We start from the raw sequence: 20820 nt of genomic DNA on the forward strand, positions 1-20820 counted from the left end.
GACTGTGGGAGCTTTAGACTTAAATTTAAAATAAGAACAATGTGTTCTTTTGAATGTTCATTGCAAGTTTGATTTAAACGGGGGGGGGGGGCAGGGAAAGAGGCTATAAACCCTGCTTAGGTGATTGTCAAAGATCCTGAGAATGTCAGTGGTTTCACTGGTGGAGCATGACCAGCAGACCATCTCCATGGCTGTGAAGGTGTTTTAATTCCTATGTACTGCAAAAGGATGCTATTCAAATAGTACAGCAAATTCGTTTCTAGTAAGAGGCAGGTGATTTAGGAGTCCATTTGCACATCCTGACCTTAGCTGGGTACATGAAAAGAGGAAAGTTTGCTTTCACTCAGAGCATTATATGGAGGCAGGGAAAACCTTCCCACCCATAGGAACACATAAAACATGTCCAAAAATGAATTCAGAAGGAAAAAGGCAGTAGCAATGCAAATTAGAGAAATCTGTATTAAACTGTATATATTTAAACATTTTCTTTAAAGAGATCTTTACTTGCCATACAATTTTAATACCTAAATTTACATTTGCAGTCAGCAGAAATATCTTTATCTAGAACAGCATTTGCAGTGTCACAAGAAAGTATATGTAAGATTGGATGAGTGATATATTACATGATATATTTTACAAAGCAGTCGTATTACAGTCTTGTGGTAATCATGTTACAAAGATCTTCACCAACCAGGAGGCTTTATTTTAGACAGAATTAGCATATTTGCTGTTTTTTCCCTGGTTCCAGTACTGTTCTTCATAAACCTGTCTCAGATAGTCTCTTTACCTAATACCATAGCTCTGGGAACTGGCTTCTCAATGCGGTGTTGAAAGAATAATTTGACAATTTGTTATGTTGCTGTAGCAGCAAACTGAAAAAAATAGAGACCACAAATAACTGGGGAGTCCTGTCTAAATTAATGGCCTAAACCAGATTTCTAGGGCAGCAATAAATCTAGATCTCTTTGAAAAATCAGATGTCTAGTCAAATAACTGGTATAGATCACAGCACGCTGAAGTCTCACAAGGAAAAACTGTAATTAATCCTTGTAACGCAGCTCCTATCCACACGTGACTCCTCTGAAAAGCTCTCCTCTGATACATGTGGGCCACATCGTGTGCCATCCACAGTCCTGCTCTTCTCTAATGGCCCAGCTGGGAGGGGCAGCTGGCCATAGCAACGTCTGACTGAGAAGGGAGGAGTTGCTCTGGTTCCTACGGTTCTGCCATGCAGAGTGTCCCTCAGCAAAACAAGAGATGATAGGCTGTGGTGAGTAGCAAATTGGCTTTTTGTCGATGCCCATGTTCTAGACAGTCTTATGCACAAAAGAAGAGAGTGACTTTAATTTATTGTAACTAAATTCGTTATCATAAGTTTAAAGGTTTGGCCAGCTTTGAAAAAGTAAAAGGACACCACAAATACCTGTCAAAATCAAACTTTGCATGCAGATGGCCTGAAACAGCCTGGCCACTGAGATAGAAACTATGGCTTGATGTACAGACACGTCCTTACCTGTCCTGCCTTGAACTGGTCTGTCCATCCTAGAAGGAGTTTGAACAAAAGCCAGAGAAGCTGAGCACTGCTGGGGCAAGTGCACAAGTGATTAAGAACGAAAACCAATGGGCTGTGCAATGATTAGGCAGCTGCAAACATGGCTTACTTTGAAGACCAGCCACCAGTCAGATGGTAGGGACCCACTGAGAAACATCTCTGAGGTACACCCCGGAGCAGTAGAGGGTTTTCCCATCCAGAGTAAAAATAAGCGTGTGCCTGGCTTGCAGCAGAGGGACTCAGGTGTCTGCAATAATTTGTGCATGACTGGGGCTTGTTCTCTTCGGTTTCTTTCCCTTTAGCTGAAGTTATCTGGCAGCTGAAGAAAAACTCAAGATGATGCTCTGTTGCCTTACTAGAGGCTGTGCACCACAGCAAACCCTTTCCATGCTTTATTCCAACATGGTATAATGAGAACAGGATCCTCCAGCTATGAGAGTACGTTTAGAGAGATGCAGACTCAAAATGTGCCTTCCCATTGATTTAAAAAATATAATGACAGGTACCCTATCACTGATAGAAAAGTAAAATTTGTAAAATTTGCACACTGAGGATTGATTTAAACTTAGTTTTCCCTGGCCTGAAAGTCTGAGGCTTGATGAACTTGTGGATCAATGGTATTCATTTTCTAGGACGCTGAAAAACATTTAAAGTGTAAGTTCCAAGGGGCCTTTTTGGTTTTGGGTTTCTTTTCTTTTCTTGCCTTAAAAATAGTTGGGCTTGAATATTCTGGAGCAAGCTATGAGGTTACATACTCTGTAAAATGTCCAGAGTAACAGTAACACAGATTTGACCCACTACAGAAAGAATCTTCTAAGCTTCTGTGTAGAATTTAAATATGAGGTGCAGCGTAAGTCTACAACACATGCATTCAAGATATACAGCCTGCAGAAAGCCCTGAGAAACAAACCCCATGAATCTTACCTTAATGTTGTTTTCATGATGCTTGGCTGCTTCATTAAATTACGATTTTTTCTTAGTATATAAATTCTCAGCATAAGTTTGCATTTGTTCTATGTACATCTTAAGAATACAGCAGAAAATACCATTGCTTAGCACATTAACAAAAATCACATTATATGAGAGGTTTGTCAAAATAACCTGTATTCTAAGTTATATACAATTCTAGAAATCCTCCTTCCTTTCAATTCTAACATGTTACTCTCCAGAAACCCAATCTGTTTGTCTTTAAAAGCTGAAATATAGAAATTGTACTGATAAAACATCTTGAGCAAAAAATATTAACTTTTCAAATTTCACTTTTAATTTCAAAATAAGGTGGAATGGATCACTGTGTGATACCAGCAATTTTTTTTTAATTTTTTTTTTTTTTTAATTTTTAAACTAACTTTCCCTGATACGAGAACACGTGAATATTGTGAGTCCTAGGTGGGATCATATCCCCAAAAAGATATGGATATGGTGTACTCACATTGTGGATAAGAGTATTATCCCAAGGTGCACTATGTTTTATGCTCCCACATACAAAAAAGAACATGCACAGAAATGTGTATTGTGATGGTTGATACATAACTTTTAAAATGTAGATATTCACAATTCTCAGTTTGTTTTATTTTTCTCTGAGAAAAAGTCCACATCAATTAGCAGCTCAACTGACCGTTGTGATGGCTGGCGTCTTCCCTCCTTCCTCTCCTTCGGCCCCTTCGGCTCCTGCTTCCACCTGATTGAACTTACCAAGCTTTTTCAAATTCTCCAATGCGGATTTAAAAGTGTCCTTCAGGCTGTTCTCCAGCACCCACCCTTCACTTTCACATTCAGGGTCTTCGGGGTTTGGAATGCTTTCCAGAGAGGTGTGTAGAAGGCGCAAGCCAATCATCACCGATATCTGTGCCAGGCAATGGAAGACAGAGAGTGTCAGCCAAACACGGATACTCCTCCCACATCCTCACTGTCCTCTGCTATCAGCAGCCCTGGCTGGTGGTGTGAACCAAATGCCAAAGGCACCAACTTGCCACAGCTTAAGGGCTGTGGGAATCCTCTGCACAAGAGGACACCCTGAGCAGCCTTCCCCCTTGAGATGCCCAGGAGGAAAATGTCCCTTCAAGAGTAGGAAAGAAGGTGGAGTTCTGAAATGGGTGAGCACCATGGGAACCATGACACTCAGTCAGCAATAAGTGGAGATATAACCTTATGGAGGAAGTACGTGCTGGCTGCTGTGGAACAGCACCTTTGAGGGGCCACGTGCACAAGGGACCATTCTACATGGCCCATCACAGGGTCAGTGCCTCCTGGGAGGTTTCAGTACAACCCCTGCTCCTCTACACTAGATATCCATAAAGCAGTTTTTATGTGGAACAACGTCCTTTGCCACCATCCACTTAATTTTAAATATAATAAATATTTTTACTTTGCATTGACCTTAATATGTTTGGTGAATATATTAAGCTGATCAAGGAAATATTCAGGAATCAGCATCTCTGCAGAACAGAGCAGCATTAGGATTTGAGCCATCACTTTGTCTACTTCAAATTCTGGTTTTGTTTTTATATAGGGATGTGCATATAAGGAAATAAGGCAGCAGGAGTATCTTTCACTGGTTCCATCTAAAACTCATATCTATTTCCAGTTATATATTACCAAGTCCCAGCAGCCCTGAATAAGGGTTTTTTTCTACTGTATTATGCTGGTGTAACACCCCTGACACTGGCAACACCCCACACCTACCTCCAGAGAGAAAGAGTGGTTTTAACCAGTCTCCTCTTTTCTAACACTGTTCAGAACAATCTGATCTCCACCATTATGGTGCTTATGTAGAAAAGTAATCAATCAGATTACATTGAAGTAGAGAAAGAGAAAGAAAAGGCAGTGCCCAGAAGAGCCATCCTGGTGACATGGTAGAGCAGGCGGTCAGGATGGGACAGCAGTAAGATTAGTTTAGTCTTTCACATGCTGGGTAAAGCTAAGATTGAGAACATTTCATGTTGTCCATAATAGGATTTGTTCTGTAAGGGAAGTACAATGCCCCCGCTACCCTATCCAAATTACCACAGAACTGATTACTTCTGGTCCTCCTAAACCCTAATGGCTAAAGAGGGCAGCAGATTTGAAGTTGGGATTCAGCCACATAGCATGGCTAATGGCAGTATTCACATCTGGCCTTTAGACTCGAGGGACTGCTCAAGCACATGCCTCCACAGACCATTCATTAGCCTGTCTACTGTGGTCATCCTACTTGTGTAGAGTCAGTGTCTCCAAACTCTTGGAAGATTAAACTACACTTGGTTACTCTCAAAATTTGCAGATGTTCATATTTTTCTGCCTTCATTCAAGATCAGACAGAGAAAAACATTGGTCAAGCAAACAAGCTTCATCAAATACTTCCATATCCAAAGGCAAATTTTCATACTTTTTAACATAATGCATGACTTGCCACACGCTGGTCCTCAAGGAAGTTTCTAGTGGCCCTCACTCTGGAAATAATCTTATCTAGCCAATACTATGATGACTTGAATTAGTTGAAGCACTATTCCATAAAAGTCATCAGAATTGACAAATCCCGTCACATTAGTCTTGAGATTTAAAGTCTTTGACATCTTCCTTCCTCTCTGAGTCACAGTTTTCCTGTTCTCAGTCACAGGACTGATATCTTCAAACTTAAATGCTGTTGCCAGTACAAAATAACAGGGCTGGATGCAGAAGGTGGCCTCCATGTTGCTCTCTACTTGCGCTGCCTCACTGCATGTCAGCAGGAGTTTTGTTTTGTGATTGACTTGCCAAGTCCCACTATTTGACAGCTGAAGTAGCTGTTCTTGCAGGCTTCCTGGCTGGCTCAAAGTCACTAAATATGGTCCTGCTTTATAAAAGGAATGCGCCTGTGCAGCAGGGAGCAACTGACCAGCCTTCAGATGAGATTTTTTTGACATTTTCTCTCAGTTTAAGACATTGTTTTCTTAAAAATCTTGCTTAGAAAGATTTGGGGTCCCTGAAGTTGAGATTCCTTAAAAGCAGTGCAAAATGTTTGGGCTCTCGTCACCTCCCCTGACCCGAACCTGCCTTCTCTGCCAGAGGAGAACAGAATCCAGGAAGTTTGAGACAAGTATCTGGTAAATTTTTCTGTCTCCTATATGATCACACAGAGACTTGGACCACCACTTTTGCTGAAGTCTTGCACCAGGGAAGGCATAACTCGATGCACCAGTATATTGAGTGACTGGAGGTGACTGGCTGAAAGCAACTTGGCAGCAAAGGGCCTTGGGGTCCCGAGTGACACCAAGTTGTCCATGAGCCAGCAGTGTGCCCTTGTGGCAAGAGGGCAAATGGTATCCTGGGCTGCTTTAGACAAAGAATTGCTAGCAGGATGAGGAATGTGATATTTCTCCTCTACTCAACCCTGGTGAGGCCACAGTTAGACCTCCAGCCTTAACCAGTGTGTGACTCTGAACTGTAAAGCTGAGCTTAACTGCAATCCAGCAGAGAAGGCTGGGGCATCAGGGCCCCAGCATTAGTCCAGTCTTGCTGAGTGATGATTTCCCTGGCCTACAGACAAACTGTCATGGAAACTCTTGTCATCTTACATCAACTTTAAAGCAGCAGGAAGAACACAGCCACAGTGTTTCTCCAGGGCTAGGGGTGGACAGGGTGAGCTGGTGTATCCCCTGCACCACAGCAGGCTCAGCCCCTCATTCTGGGCCAACAGAGCGAACTGTGTCCATCTGGAGTGTTCCTGCTGCCTGTAGCCTGGTTTTGAAGATTACCAGTTCACTTTCCAGCACAGGACATGTAATGTGCCTCCTGCTTGTGTCACTGCTCTCCTGGAGCTCAGTGCTGGGCTCCCTCTGTGGCACCACATGTGAGGTGAATCGCAGGGTCTTGGCCTTTGCAGTAGCTGTGACCTATTGCAACCCATGTGTTTGTACAGGTGAAGGACCTGGAGCATCTCAGGAACGAGCCTCCCTCTATTCCTTTTGAAATGCTCTATTCAGGGCACCCTTGAACCCCTCATTTCCTCTTTGCTGGCTGAGGTGGGTCGAGAAGACATCCAGGCTTGCTCTGCTTGACCTTCTGCAGCGAAGCCCATCTGTTTGCCAGGGTTTAGCCTGAGGCGGCTTAGCTAGAGCAGGGTGTGATCTTTTTTTGTCACCCTCATGACCAGTTGTCACTCACGGGAAGCCTACAGCTTCTGTTAGTAAAAGCAGCATCTAGATAATATATTATCATTCTTTTCAAATAGAAGTTTTGATATTCCAAAACAGGTTCATTCTTCCTTGCCCTTAATATAGAAAGGTTAAACCTGAACGGCCTTCCCTGAGGTCCCTACACATTTGGCACATTATGTTTTCCTACAACTCAAAATAACAGCTGTGATTAGTGTTTCCCTCCATACTCTGCCCCCTCCCCACACCGCAATACCAACAACCCTGCTGGAGGAGTTCTCTGCGGCCCTCAGAAGGGCTTTGCTGGCTTGAACTCACAGTGGCTCCAGGTGCAAAGCAAACCAGGATGCTCCTTTGCTTCTGCACTTTTCTGTAACTTCCCAGAAAGTCAGTCCAAGGGGAAATGAGAAGCACAGAGCCAGCACAGTCACTGCCTGCTGGGCACACCCTGCTCAGATCCAAACTTACCTTGGCCAGGATTTGGGACCTCTGCTGCCCTTCTACTCAGTATAAAATTGTCTCCTATCTTGACTGGAACGTACTAAATTAATGTCTGCTTCCTGCTTGGCTTCCTCCCTTCAGTTTGCCTTAAAAGCAGAGGGAGTTTGAGACCCAAATCTGGACCCTTTACGGAAGACTATCAGGCAAGTCGTAAATATTTAGGAGGGCAAGTTATTATAACCCAGGACTGTGTTGTTTCTTAAAAGCTTTGCCCTGAGAGTCCTCTGATTGCCTGGAAAAAAGTCTCATCTACTATTTTGAAAAAGATGAAGAAAAGAAGATATCTTATTTCTCATTATGCCGCAGGTTGAAAAAAATACCCAGATGTACTTTGAAGAGTTACACATAAAATACTGCATTTTTATCACTGCTATTAATGTTAACATATCACTGTCATTAACCTCTTACAAGTCAGCAGAGGTATGTTACAGGTGCCTAGTCAAGACTTTTTGCAGCTGGCATTAGTATTTTTGTGCATTTTTCCCCTGAGTTTTTTAATTTCTTCATGATTTTCATATATACCTGAAATACCCTTCTCTTAAGGAACTCTGCCTTTGAATCTGGATTGAAATATGAGCTTCTCTTTTTTTTTCTTACCAGAATAACAGCATTACAGGGAGGTAGTACAGTTCTCTGCCGTTCAGAGTAGTTATTTTTATAACAACACAGAGTAACTTTATGATTTTTTTTTCAATTTACAGATTATCTGGGTAGATGTTTATTTTCTAAAAAGAATCTCCATTCCTGGAAGGCTGTGGGCCAATGCTTGTATCAAAACATAGTGCATCTTTTTTCAATTTGCATGTAAAAGCCGGCTGAATCATTTAAAATTGGCAATGCCACTTGCAGCAGCCATTTCAAGGATTGGAAAGGGTCTGCTGCACTCCATGTCACACAGTGAGCTGTACCCTCACCTCTGTCCTCTGGTCCTGCCTTACCTCCGCATCCAGCACCTCACATGCCAACTCTTGTGCCACTGCCAGCCCACGCTCCCTGAGTATTAGTATTGATTAAACCCCAGCTAGAAAACTGGCCACCTCCCAGAGGCAGGAGGGCATGTTTTCCTCACAATGAATGAATAGTATTTCAGGAGCAAAACTGCACTTTGGGGTATGGTGCCCACAGACACCAGTAGTATTGGCAGCTGTTTGCATATGCACAGTGGTTTTGAGAAGCAGAATAAAATAAATTTAATCCACCTGTTCCGCCTAAACCACTTTTTCTGCCCAAAAACCTTGGTGGATCTGATGAAAGACCTTAAACCAAATGCTGCCCTGAAGCTGGACACTGTGCATGGCTTTAGGTCTTATTTTCATCAGCAAGTGAACCCCTTGATTGCACTTTCTGTTCCACAAATTACTGCCAACATTTTGTGTATTTCTCATTCCCCACAAATGGTGCACGTGAAATTAATGCAGACAGCAGAGCCCTCACAGTCTCTTCCCTGCTCAGTACCTTGCATTGGCAGAAAATCAGTCCCTTTTTCCCTCTTGCTGTGAGATGCTTGAGGCTCTGGCCCCTTGCTCTGCAAGGGAGGTCTGTAATCCCACACCCACTCCATGCTTCCCAGCTCTGTCTCCAGCCTGAGACCTTTTGAGCCTTATGCAGATGTTCACTATTAGATGTTCACTACCAGAAGTTTTCTCAGCTGGTGATTTATTTTAAATAGATTTGACCTTTAACTGAAAAGTCCACGCTGAAAAACACTCTGCTCCGCCAGAGCTGGTGCTTCAGCGAAGTGGGGCAGAGAGGAGAGGGTTACCTCAAAAAGCCAGACGAGGAGGGTGACGGCACCCATGGAGCTCATCATGCCGCTGTAGTAGTTCAGGAGGGCTTCCCGACAGCCACGGTTCCACAGGTTGAGCTCTTCTGTTTGGTAGTCGTAGCTGTAGTGAGCTGAGTTGTTGGTGACCTGGTACTGGATGCAGGGTCTTGGGGAGCTCGGGTTGCAGCAGCTAAAGGGGACGCCATCCACTAAGTACCTTCCATCCACGTTGCTTTTGATCCGACTATGGGCAAGGGCAGAAGGAAGCGTGAATACACACATACAACACACACACCATACAAAGATATACGGGAGCAAACTTGAGCAAAGAAGGAAAGCAAAGACAAGGAGAACTTTCCACTGTGCCTCCTGACCATGCCATTCCTTCACATCCCCTGTTCACATGGTGGTGTTTGTCCTGGCTATTTTTCCTCTCCGAAATCCTTTTCTATATCAAGGCTACACTGCGTCTATAAATAACTCCTCATGATGGAAACGCATGTTCTTGGGTCACTTCTTCAAAGAAATTAATTTTTAACAAAAGTAAATGGCAGAGAGAAATTGCAGGAGGGGCAGTTAGAAAAGAGTGATCACAGCATAGTTAATGTGGAAGGGAGATGCTGGAAGTGACCTGACAGCCTTAGGACCCACCATGTCCAGCTAGAGCATTGATCCAGCAAAGCTAATAGCTTCTCTTTGATGATAGGAGCTCCAGGGAGGGGTTATGCATTTATTCTTGGCTTGGGAAGACAGCCAGTATTTGAAACATGAAATGTGCTTCAGCAACAGAACGTTGCAAAATTTCCCAAATTCCTTGCAGGAACTTCCCAGCTATTGTTCATTTGACACTGTGGTTCTCCATAAAGAGTCATTCAGTCTGGTGCCTTATAAAATGTTTAGGTAAGAGATACCTTAGAAGGCAAATAGTTCCACTGGCACTACATAAAAAAGCTATAATAAGAGAACTGCAACTCTAACACACACCATTTTCCTTAGAAAATGACAGAATGGAAAGCTCCAGTGATCTAGAAAGGTGAAAAAAATCTGAGTGTTACTTGTAGCTTTCTATATGGATAATATAAAATTGTGTCAGAGAGTGTGATGATTGCAACAGTCCGATGAAGGAAAATTCCACTTTGCAGTCATGACCCAAATATATCTAAACACGTGCAGTTGAAATTTTATCTCTAGATGGAAAGTGTGCTCTGAATTAGGTCTAATTCACATTCATGTGTAAATGCTCCACCAGTTTCAGAGGGACTGGATCAGGCCTTCACTCTACAAATAATATAAAGATCACATTGTGGGGGACAGACTCCCATCTTCCCTGGAATTAAGGAGCACTTTGCTATTGATTTCAAAGGGGCGGGACTATCCCACCAGGAATGTGAGCAGAGATTGTGTACCACCACGTAGTACAAATCTTGAATTCACTGACATCCATTTGTAGATTTTTAATGCCCTACTTCCTGCCTCAGTAGTACAAAGAAATTACCTTGAGTCTCAGTCCCAAACAAGGTATCAATTATTAAGGACAGTATAACCTTGTTTTCCCTCTGTGCATTGCCCTTCCACTGCTGCTGGATTAAGTTACAGCTCTCAAATCTCCATATAATGCTGGCAAGTTTTTTTTCAAGGAGTTATTTATACCCATGGGCGTATCTTCGCAATGGAAATGCTCCGTTATTAAATAGAGAATGTATTTGTTACAACCCTGCAGCGCAATGGGTTAAGTCTGTAACAGTTTTCACTATGAAGTCCTCCCTCAGAATTGCAAAAACAACCAGACCGCCCAACAAGTCAAAACAACGTGCAGAGAGACACACAAGTGAAATACCATTTACACAGTCAGGCCTGGACCCCAAGAGATACACCAAGCTTTTTTTAAAATTAATTCAGACATTTTTGACACAGGCAGTACGTTTAAAAGGCACATTGCTTCCAGTTTACAGGACCCATTGTACAACCATAGAGTATGAATGTTACAAGTAATGTTCCCAAAGAACCTTAAGTAACCATCTCTTTCTCTGATGCTTAATTTTTTAGAAGGTTGCGGGTATTTATGCCCAATGCTAATTTTTTAATTTCAAAGGTGCATTTTGTTCTCGTGTTTATTTTCTGCTTGAGCTTACCGCACCTAACCTGATTTTGGGATTACAGCCTCTTTGGGCAGTGACATCAAAGCCATTAAGGTGTTTCTGATCAACAATCTGCTCTGGTTTGTACAGAGGAAATAAGTGCTGGTTTCATGTGAGGTTTTAAAAAATTAGGCACAGGAGAGAACTCAAAACGCATTTGGCTACAAGGGCCACTGTGTAAAGCTAGTAACATCAATAGGTGTTGATGCTCAGTATTATCACAGCGCTGAAGCAATCCATCAAATGAATATAAAAATAAAATTCTAAATATTAAGGATCTAAAACACATAAATTATTGGTAAACTGTTACTGCTTCTATTTATTTCCACTAGACTGATTCATTGCCAATATCTAAGTGGAGTTTTAGAAGTGGTATCAACAGTACATATCCAGGGAATTCTTTTTTTTAGGAAGTTAATAAATCACTTTGAAATCTGCCTTCGGACAAGTGAACTTCTGATACTTTCCTATTCATTTTGGGAGTTGGTATGTGTGGCTCAACGTAATGGCTTTATAATGATGCAAAAGACAGTAAAAAATATTAAGTCTGTTTACATTGAGCTGAGTAAGAATATGCTTTATATTTTATGTTCTGGATGACTTTAGAGGAATTTGTCAGGGGAGGACGCAATCTAGCTGATCACTTGGGATGCTTATTATGCAAGAGCAGAGAAAGACCTCATTTCATACAAATCCCCTTCCAGTCAGTGCCTGCTGGGACATACATTTCTTGAGGATAATACTGATCAAATAATGATGCTATGTGATACAAACCCCACTAAATCACTTACTCTTTCACTTCTTTGGAGCTGAAGTCCAGATATCTGTTGCTGATCCACTGAATTTCGAACCAGTCTTTGTAGCCGTTGTTCCCACAGCATTTGAACTCAATTTGGAGCATGTCGATGGTCTTCTTCATGAAGCATCTCCCAGGGGTGTCTGTGTCCCGGTAGAACTTCATGCCATTCTTGAGCCCTTGGGCCAGTGTGCTGTCCAGAGAGCCTCGCATGAGAAAGCAAATCAGAGCAACGAAGAAAACGAGGATGTTAAAGACGAAGCATAGTGCCAGGTAAGGTTTCAGCATAGGCTTCCACTTGGCAAATTTAGCGGGATCCAGAGAATCGTAACAAATCTTTCCAGCAAAACCATTGAAGGCGCAGGATAATATACCCATCAATATCAAAGAATTGGGCACAAAGTGGCTTTCAGAATTGTCCATCACTTCGCTTCGCTTCCGGAGTTCAATTTTGAGGAACAATCCCATGCTAAAAACAAGGATTCCAGCAAACACCGAAAACCAGTTCATGAGCCATAGTCCCTGCGCTAGTTTTACCCGTTTCTTCTGATTGAATTTGACTTTCAGCAGTGCCATCTTTGTAATGGGAGGTGTTGGAAGATTTCACAGCCTGGACCCCTCTTCTCAGCGTAAGCAACTTGAGGAAGAACCATTCAGGCGTTGGAAGAGACCCCAAATGGCACATCAGGAAGCGAGCCACTGCAGAGTCCTTCCATCTTGAACTCCCCTGGTTAGGATTCAAGCAAGTAAAATATTCAAAGGTCCCAATTAACAATTTCACATTAGTGAGAATAATGGGCAATTAGCACCTACAACTATTTCTGGTGGTTTCTTCCAAGTAAAGGAGAAACGGTCTCAAGGTTTCAAATGATTTGATCTGGATCTGCAAGACGTCATTCTAATACCTTTAATCATTTGATCCAATTTGGAGAAATGTCTGTCAACAGATGAGTGGAAGTAATCCCTCATTTTACTATTTAGTAGATTTGTGCTCTCTTACGATAGGCTGGGCAGAATATGAAAACCCAAGATATAAAAAGATCTTTGTTGCCAGAAGAATATGGATCCTTTGAGGAAAGAGGAAGAAGGCTATGGGTTAAAAAAGAGCCCTTAAAAAAGGCTGCTTGTATACAAACATATACTCCCCCAACATGATCCTGATTTATTCATATCTACAGCCAAAAACAACTTTCTAGTCCTTATCCTTCTGTGTTGACTTGAAATGACATCCTGTGGCTTATGTGTTCTGAAAGCAGATAAGCGTGTAGTTTACGGTGACCTAAAAAAACTAAGCTTGGCATTTTCTTGTACCATCTTGGGTTGTACCATCTCTGGGTCTTGGCAGGAGAGGAGGAGAAAGGAAAAGTGCAGAGAAACTCAATAAATAAAGCCTGGGCTGAAATCTAGAGGTGCTTTTATAAAAAGTGAGCTGGTATGAGCAGCTTACTGGATAATCACCAGGCCAGGGAGAGGAGCAGGGCTGGCCAAGGAGACCCCCCTGGGAGCTTACACCAGGGAGGAATTCAACTCAGCAGCTGGAGAGACACTCAGGGGTCCTTGGGGTCTGCTGAGGCACTTGAAGCCTGGCTCCACTTTCACGCTGTAGTGGGCAGAAAAGGATAGGTGCAATCCTCTTCTTTGGCAGTGGCCTTCCTCCTCGTAACACACAGCTGTTTCCGATAAGCTGAAGTGCTCGGCTTTTACTCTCCCATTGCTTGAGGAGTTTTACTCGATTTGAAATATCATCTCCCACTCCCCCCTTGCCCCATAGATGTTCAGAGCTACTGGGAAAATCCTGAGGCTGGCTCACCTCCTGCCACCACAAAGCAAAATTAACCTCAGGCAACCTCCAACAATGTAAAATTAACCTGCAGGTGTGTGAGGACATGGGCGCTAATGCCACAGGGGAGAAAGGAGCAGCCCAAGAAGGAGGACTGGGAGGTTTTGCTCCAGCCCTTCAACCAGACCTGCTGATGGCACAACCAGATACCCTGGGGGCATCCTCTAGTGGCTGCCAGCAGTATGGCCACCAGCCTTCAAGAAGAGACAGAGGAAGGGGACATGCCCAGGAGGAAGGCAAGTGTGAAAAATAATAGTAATAATTAAAAAACTCAAGCACTGAAGAATAGTATTTTGATGTCTGCTGCTGTGTGGTACTATGGATGCTGCTCAGTTACCACTCGAGATCCTGGAATGCTCAAAGTCCTTTCAACAAGGACAAAAGCTAGGAAGCTGCTACTTCTTCCTATGCTAACAGAAGGTTTTTGCGGTGGACCTTTCCTGGCCCATCCTCGTGCTATTGCTGAGACCTGCAGAGCAGTTGGTAACTGGGATTTTTCTAAAGCAAGCCTGGTTGTTCACATTGCTGCTGCCCTTGCTAGTGAGTGGTGAGTGTGTAAGGGAAAGGAGGAAGGTGATTAGCCATTGAGGCTGTTCTCTCTGCTTGCTGTGAAGTGGATGAGAAGTGCTGTTTCTTGAGAGAGCCCATTAAATGTTTTTGAGCAGTAAGCCATAGTGCTGAAATAACATCTCTCCTGACTTCTCGGCAAAATATCCCACAACCATGCAGCACGTTACGTTTTACTGACTTTTCAGGGCTCAGCTAAGAAACTTGAGATAGTTGGAATGTGTATTTATCTGACAGCCTAAAGTTAACTCGAGATAAAGGAACTTGAAACAGTTTCCTTTCTCGTCAGTGATGACATAATGAAACTGTAATTAAAAGTGGAAAGAATTTTCTATCAGGTCTGTGGATCATGAGGATATGCAGTGAAATATGTCCTGCAGGACAAAAAGTATTAAACCTGCCCACAGCTAATGTAAGCTTGGTGCTGCTCTGGATATGGGTAATTTGGTATTCAGGAGCACAGATGACAGTCTGAAGACCCCCTACCTTAATGATTTAACATTCAGATATCCATGATATGTATGATGCAGCAAAGTCACCTAATTGTATAACTATGGTGTTTCCTATTAATTCAGGAATAAAATATTTAAATAGAACATGCAGCATATGCTTCAGGGCTCACTCTTCCCTTTACTCTTCTGCTTTAAACAAAGGTAATGGGAGGGGTCCGAATAAAGCAGTCCTAAATTGTTAGCTAGTGTTATCTGGGAGGTGATCAGTAATTCACCTGATGTTTAGGAAGGAACACTCAGGGCTTTAAGACTTCGGGTAGTACCTTTAAAGTCATCACAGAGCAATCACCACAACTAAAACGACCCAGATGAGGAAAAGTGTTGTTTATTTAAGTAGTTTCAATAGTCCAATACGAGCTGGAGATTTAGAGTGGCAAAAACTACCCCACCCATCAAGTTAACTCACCATGCTCGGAAGTTTTAAAGGGGATTGGTGGCAGTAAATCATGTGCAATACTCTGACACTTCGTTCAAAAAACGAAGTTAACACTTTTTAAATTGGGAGTTAATGCTTCCCCACTATCCCAGTCACGGGATAAACCCGTGTGCAAGCTTCAGCACAAACCGATCAGCCGAGGGCTGTCTCTGGCAGCACAACCAACCTAAGACACAGAGAAAGCTACGGGGGATCACGGAGACGAGGTTTGGGCAGTTTAAAAAAGAAAACTGCTTTTGCCTTGCATCTGCTTTTTTAACAAAAATTTATCTTGGCAGTGGTTCACCTTTAATTTGGCACTTACTGCCGCTTTCTGCTTCAAAGATCCACAGCAGATAAAAGCTAATTGCTGTAAGAGTGTTTGAGTTAATGGTCTCCTCAGCGGTTGCCTATTAAACTCAAATGCATAATTCATATCCCATTTTGGAGAAAAAAAAAGGTAGAATAAGTTATTTAAATTATTATTGATCTCATAATGACTGTGTTCGAATTCAAAATATTGTTAAAAATTGTAATGTCTATATATAACAATACAATATTGATACCTTTCCAAAAAAGCTATGGCTGGTAACCTAAATATAAACCACAAATTTATCAGTGAAGAGAGAGGAAAAAGTTGATTTTAATGCAGACAGTTTAATCTGGTATTTATTAAACAGTCTGCTGCCCAATCCTGGGCCAATCTTAATCTTTCCATCTTCAGGAACATGAGATATAAAATACATATATGCTTAAACTATGGATATGCCCTTAGCCAATTAAATAATTTCCTGGTCCAAACTTTCTTTCACACTGCTCTGTGATACGAAACGTGCCTTTCTGAGGATTTTTTTCCTTTTCTTTCCTTAGGAGTGGTGAGGTTTCACTGCAAGAACAACTATACCTGGTTTTACCTATGATGGGAAGCTACTGTGTTGAGAGGTGTGCTCATGCAACCTAGCTTATAGTTTTGCTTTCATTTGTAACTGTGTGGTGTGTACAAAGAAACTCCTGAGGAAAAATGTGATAAAATTGATGTACCACACTGTATGACAAACAGGTGGAGAAAAAAAGTCTGATTTATGACTTTTTTTTCCCCTCCTTACAGGCAACTTGGTAGGCTCTCTATTTTTGTGGTATATGAGGTAACTGCAGGTTCTGAGGCTGGAAATAGAGGCAAGTTGGTCAATTCACTGCTGGGACTGTTGTACACCCTGGGAAGAGTGATTTGGCTCACTGGACCCTGTGGCTCCTAAACTTCACTGGGGCACACTGTGGAGCTTTTAGGGTGGTTCTGGTCTGGGTAGTTCCCAGTACTTCAGCCATCAATATCCAAGTGGTGTGTAACATGTTCAGAAAACACAGCTTTTCTGACCTCTGAGATGTTAATTTGAGTATTTACTGTATGATTGTGATGGGCTGTAGTTTTCACTGCTGAAAGATTAGGAGTTAGAAATCAGTTTTCTACTTGCAGAAACAGGAAAGAAATATGTTGGGAATTGAAATCTTACAAAAGGCTCATGATTGTCATCACTGTTGGAAAACATCTCAGCATAACAGGTGGGTCCCCAAGTCAGTCAGATAAATCAGATTATGATGTGAATGGAAATGCTGAAATTCTGCAAGTTGCAGAGATTCTTTCCTTGGTATTCCTATCTGTCCTTGTATGTGATAAAACTGGCTCTTTAGTAAAACCTGAAGCAATTCCAGGTAAAGCAACTAAGATTTGATCCTTCTCTATATACAGCTATTGCTTAAGTAAGAAGAAACTTAAAAAAAAAATCCAAGCCCTCAAAATATAATGTATAAAAGTGTTGTAAGAATTGTGCTTTGTATGTATATTATACCTCTCTCTTTACACAGTAATTTGGCTGGAGAGTCCCACCAGAATCTATTTAATGAAGAGCGTTGGATAAAGAAGGCAAATAACTCTGGTTTTGTTCCTGGTATCAGAGAAGCAGGGGCAGACAGAGGGAAATGCCTGGACTCCAGCAGGGGGTACATATTTAGAACTAGAAATCACATTTAGGTATTTGTCTGACCAAAGATTTTCCAATCTTGCTGTTCTCAGATTGAATACCTTGTTTCCTGCTGTGCTTGAGACCAAGAATCAGTTACCTGTTTTGTATTACAAAGGTAATGATGAATCTTTAAGGGAAAGTAATTGTCTGGAGCAGTCTGGAGTCATGTTCCTGAAGAGTACTACCTAACTAATTTTTGGTTTGACAAAAGTTAAGTACTTGGAGGAAAGAAAACATTATGAACTGTGATGTTAATAACTTGACTGCTGAAAAACCTCACCAAGAAAGCTACTTCAGGGTAAAATTGAAGCCTAACCTCCTTGTTTTGACTCATGCTCTGGTTTATTCAGGCAATACCACATGCTATGGACCAACAGCTAATTCAGAACCGCACTTACATGCCAGTGTGAACTGCAACTGAGAAGCCTCAGTACATCTCTGGTATCAGCCTGGCAGGATCTCTCCACTTCCAGATCTGCCAGTGTCCACCCTCACAGTAAGCAAGTGGTGAACATTAGAGCTTTGGGTGAGCAGAAACAAGAGTGTTACTGTAGTTCTCACGGGCTGACCAATTTGCAACCCAAGACCAGAGGATGCTAAAGGGATTTATCTGTCAACTACCAGGATCTGTGGAGAAGAAATGATGGAATACTAAATCAGATTCTGTACTAGGATGGATGTGTTTAAAACCAAGTTTCCCTGAGAGCCTCAACTGATCATATCCCTTTAACAAAGGATATTAATTATGTACATTAAAGCAAGACTAAGGGTATATTCTTTACATCACTTTATGATGTTGTCGTGCAAAGAATGTAGTAAAGGGACAAGTGAAACAATTCTAAACAAATATATTTGAAATGCAAAACTCATTCAGTCAAAAAGTATATATTAACAGAAGTAACAAACAAAGTTGTGAAGAATATAAAAAAAATCCCTTTCCTCCTCCCCTTTTAAATTAAATATCCTGAAAACAACCTTAGATAAAAGGTTTTTTCTGCTCAAAACCTGTCAAGTGAAGTTTCAGATACTTCTCATGGCAGCAATGCAGTTTTTGATGGTTCAGCTAGCATTTACTGTCTGTTAGAGGCACATATATGATGGCAGAGCAGCAAAAATATTTTGCAGCTTTAAAATAAAGCTTTATGCAGATTCTAAGGCAAGATAAACAATTATGTCTTGCAAAATGTCACAAGTTAAGGAGGGGTTTTAGAAACATAGAACTGCAGTGTATACTTTATGTATGGAGAGTGGCCACTTCACCACCACTAGCAGGGCACTGTAAAGACATGTATTCCACAATACTGCCACCTTTTTATTTTATTAGCAGGAGTGAAGAAATGGGACTTAAGTCACCTGTGCACTTTGTGCAAGATAACATGAAATTTTGGAACTGGAATATAGCACCTCTACTTTAGTGATTACCTGTCACCACTGTACTGGGCAAGTAGCAGAGTGCTGTAAATTAGGATCACAGCCACACAAAGCCCTTTTGTCTGGTAGACAGATAGAACAACTAGTGAGACATACTTGAACATCTCTGCCCTTTAGTTTCAGACTGCAGAGGAGCAGTTTACCTAAATTCCGTGATGTTAATCTACACTTGCTGTAAATGACCCTGAAAGCATACTCAAAGACTCATTTCAAGCTGTTTACATAAGAAGCATCCTTTCACATAACATTTTCCGTTGTGAAGGTTCAGTATTTATACAGCCTCTACAGATTTGTTGATTTCAAACAATCATCTAATATATTCGGAAAGCATTAAATGTTTATGAGAATGCTCTTTTTCTTTTGGCTTATCCTCATTTAAAATAAAAGCCTAAAGACAACCTAGACTTAAACATCTCAAGAGAAACTGGCTCATCCATTATATCACAGTCTAGGATTCATCTCAGTCTGCTTACACTGGTCAGTTACAAACTCCTCCTTTAAATTAACCTTTTGTTCCCATTACCTCATGGAATTATTCTCTTGCACTCCCCATAAGCCATAGTGTAGAGCTGTCTGCAACTTGAGAACGACAAAAATATGAAAAATCTGGTTATCTGATCTTTCCATTCTAGGGCAGCTTGCACTACTTGCAGCCAATGCAGATTCTGCCTGGTAGAGTGAAAGCAGCACTACAGCTGCAATAGAGGCTCACTGTTGTTTGTGCATCAGTGGCCTTGCTCCACCTTAATTAGGAAAAACTCGGCAATGAGGTACTGCAGAAGTTGGCAAATTTCACTGTGATATATAAAGATTATAGCAGCAGCTTGTGTAGACAAGTAAACTCTGTTTGACGGTATCCTTCAATTAAAAAATCCAGTCATACACTGAAATTCACAACTTAAATACCAAACGGAATCATTTAATGGCATAGTGGGATCGAGTCCCGCAGTTTGTGAATCCATGCGTTTACACCAGGATCTCTTCCACAGCACAGAGCTGCCTCCGCAGTCAGTCCCAGCAAGTGATTCTTTCCTGCTCGGGGATCAGGCTCCAGTTGGGCGAAGGCTTGTCAGTCGCCAGCCAGTCAAAGTCATCCACCAGGTTCCAGTTGTTACTGTCTCTGTCCAGCCCGGACGACTCGAAATCCCTCTCGATACCCGGGTAGCTCCAGTAGTAGGGGGCGAAGGAGACCTCAGAGCAGCCCTCGATGACGGCCCGGCTGGTCACCTGCACGTAGAAGCGGCAGCCGCGGGTGCGGTGTGTGCGGAGCTGCTGGCAGGCCAGCGTCAGCAGGCAGTCGCTGCAGCCGTCCACCAGCACGGAGGTAGACACGGGCCCGCAGAGCACGGTGCAGCCACGGCAGTCGCGCACCCGCAGCGTGTTGGGGTTGCCGCGGAGCCGCACCCGGCAGCCGCGCAGCTCCGACAGCAGCACGTCCCGCTGCCGCAGCTCCGCGGGGCCGAGCTCCAGCTCCGCGTCCTCGGCACCGCTGAACCCGCACAGCGGCTCCCCGCCCGGCTCCCCCTCAGCCAAGCCGGGCCCGGGCGCGGCGGGAGTCGGCGGGGCGGGCTCGGCGAGGCGCGGGGCGCTGCCCGGGGCCGCTTCTTTCTTGAGGGCACGGAAGGCGAATTTCTTCTTGGGCTGCAGCTGCTGCCTCCGCGCCGCCAAGTCCCCCTGCAGCCGCGCAACGGCCTCCTGCCCCTGCCGCACCTCGTAGGGCGCAAGGAACCGCACGCTGCCCGTCAGCAGCTTCTGCAGCGCCTGCAGGCGGCCGGCCGCCTCCTCCAGCGCCCCCGCCGCCAGCAGCCCCTCCACGGCCTCCCGCTCACGGGCGAAGGCAGCCAGGAAGAACTCGCTCTGCTCCTCCTTCACCACCTGCGCCTCCTTCTTCTGCCGCTGCCGCTCCACGCCCTGCTGCCGCTCCGCTTCCCGGCGCTGCAGCCGCTCCGGCAGCACCACGGCGGCGGAGCCCGCGGCCACCTCGGGCTGCGACGGAACCGCCGCGCCCGCCGCCTCTCCCGGCGCCGCCATCTTGCCCGCTCCCCTCCCCTGCGGTCACTAAGCCACGCGCCGATTGGCTACCGGCAGCCCCGGCTGCGTCGCCGCCGCCGATTGGCGGGCCACGGGGCTCGCGGCGGGAGAGGGCGGGAGGGCCGGGGGGAGGGGTC

At 43.5% G+C, this 20820-nt stretch overlaps 2 protein-coding genes across 2 annotated transcripts; both read right to left on the minus strand.

Annotated features, from left to right (window-relative positions):
- Nucleotides 1-489: 489 nt before the first annotated feature.
- On the minus strand, nucleotides 490-13398 carry PRPH2 (peripherin 2). Its single transcript, XM_032681821.1, has 3 exons — nucleotides 11862-13398; nucleotides 8930-9176; nucleotides 490-3398 (listed from the first exon to the last, which is right to left on the minus strand). Exons 1-3 carry the CDS (start codon nucleotides 12440-12442, stop codon nucleotides 3162-3164), a joined length of 1065 nt encoding a protein of 354 aa, XP_032537712.1. The 5' UTR covers nucleotides 12443-13398; the 3' UTR covers nucleotides 490-3161.
- Nucleotides 13399-15479: 2081 nt separating this feature from the next.
- TBCC (tubulin folding cofactor C) lies at nucleotides 15480-20810 on the minus strand. Its single transcript, XM_032681419.1, has one exon. It carries the CDS (start codon nucleotides 20681-20683, stop codon nucleotides 19661-19663), a length of 1023 nt encoding a protein of 340 aa, XP_032537310.1. The 5' UTR covers nucleotides 20684-20810; the 3' UTR covers nucleotides 15480-19660.
- Between the last annotated feature and the right edge of the window lie 10 nt (nucleotides 20811-20820).

The sequence above is a fragment of the Chiroxiphia lanceolata genome, chromosome 3 (genome assembly GCF_009829145.1).
Source record: "Chiroxiphia lanceolata isolate bChiLan1 chromosome 3, bChiLan1.pri, whole genome shotgun sequence".
In the NCBI taxonomy this organism is placed as follows: Eukaryota; Metazoa; Chordata; class Aves; order Passeriformes; family Pipridae; genus Chiroxiphia; species Chiroxiphia lanceolata.